Below are 5924 nucleotides of genomic sequence, written 5' to 3'. Positions count from 1 at the left end.
ACTTTACATTGTAGCAAAGTGTCATTTCTTCAGTGTTGTCACATGAAAAGATATAATAAAATATTTACAAAAATGTGAGGAGTGTACTCACTTCTGTGAGATACTGTATATATATAGAGAGAGAGAGAGAGAGAGAGAGAGAATTTATTTATACTTGCTAAAATATATATTTATATAATTTATATTTGTGTAATTTTACATACATAGTAATATCACAATTTAAAAAATCTTAATAGCACACATTAATTTCCTTTTTGGGGTCAAATGTGACCTGAACATGTTTTTGTGACATTTATCGATTGATAAAACTAGGCTAACACACACCTCTATCATCTATGCAGGACTATCTCTCAAACGACGACTTTAACCTGATCATGGGGATTTCTCGGTTAGATTTCTATGCTCTGCCATCCTGGAAGCAGCGGAGCCTGAAGAAAGAAAAGGGCCTGTTTTAGGATGTGCACAAATACATCCCTGTTCTACAAAACAGACTACATCTCATGCTAAACTGTATGAATGCTAGTAGTGGTGCGATGCAAAAACACTAGTCAGGATCATCCTTTTAGAGTTTTTAGATTTTACTTTATTTAAGTGTATTGTTTTGCAAATGCAAATTGATTTATTTGAAATTGCCATAGGCCTATGTTATAAAGCAGAATTAATAACTTTAAACGTATAATTTTTGAACAGAAAATATGGACAAAATGGGAAAATTAAGTTTGCAAATCTGTCTTTTTTACACAGGATTTTGTATTAAAGCTGCATGGTAAACTTCCAATGTAATCTTTCCTTAATGCACCTCAAGGGGAAACCTTCAAGCACTGACAAAAAGCTGCTTTACACTTAAGTGGCTTAAGCACTACAATACATTTTAATATATTTCAACTAAGATACAAGTTTTTTTGTGAGGTTAATCATTTATACTGAGTATTAATTACAAAAGACACTTGGAGACTTCTGTATACTGTCTAATGTGTAATTTCCATTGGTATTAATCATTTACTGCATAAGAGGCACACCACCTGTCTAATGGAAAAGTCAATAAACAGGAAAAGACTCATTGTAATGGAAAATCTTTTGTTGCCTCTTTGCTAATGCAAATATTATACATTAACTTATGCATAAATTCAATTTGGTATTGTAATGCTTTTTTGTGGCCCTAAGCAAAGCATTTGCATCTCAGTCTAACAAAACAGCATATGTGTTACAAAAACCGTTTTCATTTAAATAGCATAGAGACCCAAGTTTGAGAATGATAGTCAAATAAGGGCAGCCTAGTTACTTAGGAAAGCTATCAGATGTTTAAGTCATGTGTACCACCATCCCAGCTGGAAGGAGAAAAAGCCTAGGCTAGTTTGCTGGTCTCCAAAATTTCTCTAAAAGCAGCAAACTACACCAACCTGACTGGCCTGGGAGACTAGCTAAACTTAGGCTTGTTTAAGCTGTTCTTTCAGCAGGGATAGAAGTTAACACAAAGAGTTTAATCTGGAAGGTGACAAACTTGAAAAGCCTTTAAAAAACAGACAGTCTGAATCTAAACAGGTGGAATTACTTCAGACACTTTGAAGTACAGCAGAAGAATGATTACGAATAAATGTAATATATGAATATGTCTAATATATGATAGTGATGTTAGGTTCTTGAACGAATCGTTCTTTTGAGCCGGTTCTCAGGAAGTAACCGGTCGAGCCGGTTCACAAATCGAACTGAATCGAACTTTAGTTCCGGGTTGATTACCGAGGACTCAACAAGAACCGAATGAGCCGTGGCGAAGTTTGCCGAGGATTACCGAAGATTCTGATTGAGTTCACGATGCAAGCAAGCCTGAGGCGCGTACTGGAAATATGCTTATTATGACTGTTATTAATTTACATTTTATTAAAACCTGCAAAAATCTTTCTGTCGAGTGATGTAAATAAATTTTACAATAGTTTGTTGTGCATGCATATTATATTTAAAGTTGCTTAAGCGAAATCAAGGAGTTTGTAAGACTGGTTTATTCATTCTTTATACTGTAGACATGTAGAACATATCCGCGTTTGTGCATCAACTTGAAACTTTTAGTAATCTTATCCGAGTTGTAGGCTAGTCAGTATTGATCAGTCAGTCGTATCTGACATAAAGGATCAGCGAATGAAACTGTGACCACAAACACCATTAACTGAAGTGAATTATATGGCAATAATCAGCAATATGCTTTCACACAAATAACTTTATTTTTCGAATGTTTCAATATGTGTTGACACAAATTACTTATTTGAAATTTTCATTGATATAACATTGCATTGAGTTGTTAGAAAAGAAATGCGTAGAGACGTTATTGCTTGATGACGTCAGGAACCTATGAATCGGCTTTTTGAACCGGTTCAATGAGCCGATCTATCCGAAAAGAACCGGTTAAATGAGCCGATCTATCAGAAAAGAACCGGTTCGCGGAAATGAATCGGATTTTGCATCACTAATATATGAGCCATAAATAACTATATTCGTGAGAAACAGTGCAAAGACGACTGCAAATACCAACTTTTTGTGGTGGTTGTAATGGCTGCAGCAAACTTTAGATGGCGTTCACGAGGTAAATACAGACGATGTGTATTTTCCTGTTTTGTGGTGTCCTGCGTGTTTGGTGTATTATTTTCGTTTAATTTGTCGTTTTCGTTGTTTTTTTCTGTTTGGAGATGTTATAGTTGTTTAGAGGTTTTCGAAGTAGGCCTATTATATAAGAATTTTATAAACGGTTCATGAATTTCGGGGGAAATCACTTTTACCTCAGGACGCACAGGACAGGTGACCAAAAAGCGCCATCTAACGCCATCAGTACGTAACGTTAATTCACTAAAACATTTTCGTTGTTATCTGTATTTTATCCAGAAAAAAACTGTTTCTTATGCTTGTTAAAAAAGTCTGTTTTTTAAAGTGTCTTTTAAAGGGCTTACGTTTTGAGTTTTCCATTAAAAAGCAGATTCCTGTGGCAAACAGGTAGACTATTGTTCTCCCATTCATAAAAGCGTTAGCACTACAGAAATAAACAGTACAGCGAATTTACATATTACATAAAAATAAGATAGAAAAGTATGAATATTATTTTATACAAGTATTTTATTTATTTAGTTAGTTGGTTAGTTAGTTTTATTTCGAATATTATTTTATACGAGTATTTTATTTAGTTAGTTAGTTGGTTTTGTTTTGTTTGGGGGTAGGACCAAGTGTCATTTTTTAACAATCTATTTAGTTTTTTTTTCTTTCTAAACAGACATTTATTTTGAAGTTCAACTTTGCAACAAAAAAATATATATTAACGTCGCTGTCTTCACAATGTCACTACTATTGAGGCAGAAGTATAAAAACAATAACGTGTGTTTCTTCATTGGGTGGCAAATCGTTTGATCATCATGCAATCTTAAAAGTGCAAACGAGAAAACGTCATGCTGCGTAGGCTATAGAATTTAAATCTTCGTCTGCCATTGGATGTCCCATGACCGCCTGATTATGTAAATAATCATATATTGTATGGACTACAAAGGTCAGATTTTACAGGTTTCTTTTAGAGCATAGTGCACTACTCTCTTATCACCTGTGTAAGTTTTTCTGTGAGAGTTGCTATTTGTTCTTACAGCTACATTTATACATTTTCAGCTTTTCTGTCTCTAAACAGCTCAACAAAGCAGCAAGAATGAGCTCTTGTTCTGGACCAGAAGATGCCAAAGTTGTAATTGTAGGTTCAGGTTTTGCAGGGTTGGCCGCTGCAGCTACGTTGGTGAAGGCAGGATTTGAACATGTCCTGGTTCTTGAGGCGAAGGAAAGAATTGGAGGTCGAGTGCACACCACTAAACCCTTCACAGAGAATGTCATTGAAGTTGGAGCGAACTGGATCCATGGACAGAAAGGAAACCCCCTGTTCAAGATTGCGAAAGAGGAGAACCTGCTATCCGAGGGACCTTCTGCATCCAAAAACATGTGCCTGCCCCGTTCTGTAACCCCTCGAGATTACTTTTTCAAAGAAGATGGGAAGCAGGTCTCCAAAACGGCTGTAGATCAGGTGTGTTCGCACTTCAGCAAGCTCACCGACAAAGCTTTTGATGATGAACTTGAGCGCAAGCACAGGAAACTAACTCTTGGTGCTTATCTGGACGATGCCTTTGGTGAATTTCCTCTAGCGGCGACAGAAGACGGCCAGCAAGTTTTTGAATGGAGCAAGAGGACTGAATGCACAGACGAGGCTTGCTCTACCCTCTACGAGGTGTCTGCATCTCAAATTAGCAATTACACTGCTTTAGAGGGAGGGTTTTTTAACACTTTGGGACCCGGTGGCTATCGAGCAGTCTTAGATGTTCTCCTGAAAGATCTACCTTCAGGAACTATCCGGTGTAGTGCACCTGTCAAGAGCATCCGATGGGACTTGGTCAGAAAAGGCCATTGTGAAGAGCAAAGGTATCCTGTTCAGGTCGTTTGTGAAAATGGACAGAGCTTTGAGGCAGACCATGTGATTGTCACCGTTTCTCTGGGGGTTCTCAAAGACAAAGCCACGACCATGTTCGATCCACCCTTACCGAAAAAAAAGCTGTCTGCAATTGAGAACCTTGGCTTTGGGATAGTGGACAAAATCTTCCTGTTTTTTGAGAAGAGTTTCTGGCCCGATGACTGTGCCGGGGTTCAGATGGTGTGGAAAGAGGGGCCTGAAGATAAAGATGTTTATGAGTCTCTGTCTGAAGGAGACACCTGGAAAAAGACGTGGTTTAAGAAGATCACCGGTTTTGATACAGTGGCCCGTCATCCAACAGCTCTGTGTGGCTGGATCACAGGGAGAGAAGCGCAGTATATGGAGAATCTTCAGGACAGTGAAATAGGAGATATCTGTGTAAGGTATGGTAACATATATGATGAAATATATGACATATGATCATTTTACATTGCTGTTTAATAGGCTCGCCAATTAATTAGCAATATTTTGACCATATATATATATATATATATATATATCTCTATCTATCTATATATATATATATATATATATATGGTAGGGTAACTTAACACAGCCAACATCGATGAAAGGGCTGTAATTGCTAAAAACTGAATCACAGACACCAGTGCTAAAATGTGAAAAAGATTACGATCATAATACTTGGAGAGTTGGAGCACTAAAAATGAACTTCTGCCCTGACTTAAATGTTATCAAACCACTCTGGGCAGTTGTGGAAAGAAGAGTGAGAAGCATGTGTTGGAACGTGTTGGCCAAAATATATGGTTATAGGTAAATGGCAGTAATTATCTCAAAATGCTGACAAACTCTGTTCTTGTCTTTAAAGGTTGCTCAGGTCTTTCACAGGTTGGTCAGTGCCAGAGGTCTCAAAGACGCTGATCTCCAGATGGGGTTCTGATTCTCACGTCTATGGCTCCTCACACATTTATTCCTGATGGTGTTGATGGAGTGAAAGCACACAAGGCATTAGCATCACCTCTTCCTCCTAAAGATAAATGCAGAGGGAGGAAGGTAATAACCTCATAATAACTTATTTAATTGTTTGAATATTTATATACAGTACATTTCATTTTTATCTATATAGTACAAAATATAAGGAATCATTTGTAGAATTGGATATCTATTTTGTTATTCATTAACTGATGATTATTACAAACAAACTGCTATGTATTAGCCAGTGTTATTTTACTATTATTTATTATATATTTATTGTATTTATTAATATTTATAGTTTTTATTTATTTTCTTTTTATAGTTTTTTAAATTTAATATTTTCTTTTATTAGTGCTGTCGAACGATTAATCACGATTAATCGCATCCAAAATAAAAGTTATTTGAAAAATATGCTTTGCTTATATATAAAATATTTATATATAATATAAATAATATATGAATATAAATATATACATGTAAATATTTTTAAAATATATAAATGTATCTGTGT

At 35.9% G+C, this 5924-nt stretch overlaps 1 protein-coding gene and 1 pseudogene across 2 annotated transcripts in view; both read left to right on the top strand.

Moving 5' to 3' along the window:
• Positions 1-1015, top strand: part of LOC107676071 (villin-1-like) — a 17066-nt gene extending 16051 nt beyond the window's left edge. For both annotated transcript variants that reach the window (XM_016470596.1, XM_016470597.1), the window contains exon 20: positions 342-1015. In XM_016470596.1, coding sequence (XP_016326082.1) covers positions 342-455 — 114 coding nt within the window. In that variant the 3' untranslated portion in view covers positions 456-1015. The remainder of the gene's footprint in view (positions 1-341) is intronic.
• Positions 1016-3270: 2255 nt separating this feature from the next.
• The window catches only part of LOC107676072 (peroxisomal N(1)-acetyl-spermine/spermidine oxidase-like), a 9583-nt pseudogene continuing 6929 nt past the window's right edge, over positions 3271-5924 (top strand).

The sequence above is a fragment of the Sinocyclocheilus anshuiensis genome, unplaced genomic scaffold, assembly GCF_001515605.1.
Source record: "Sinocyclocheilus anshuiensis isolate Anshui unplaced genomic scaffold, SAMN03320099.WGS_v1.1 scaffold1932, whole genome shotgun sequence".
Lineage (NCBI taxonomy): Eukaryota > Metazoa > Chordata > Actinopteri > Cypriniformes > Cyprinidae > Sinocyclocheilus > Sinocyclocheilus anshuiensis.
The sequence above is the reverse complement of the archived record's forward strand: the minus strand, read 5'-3'. Positions and strand labels throughout refer to the sequence as shown.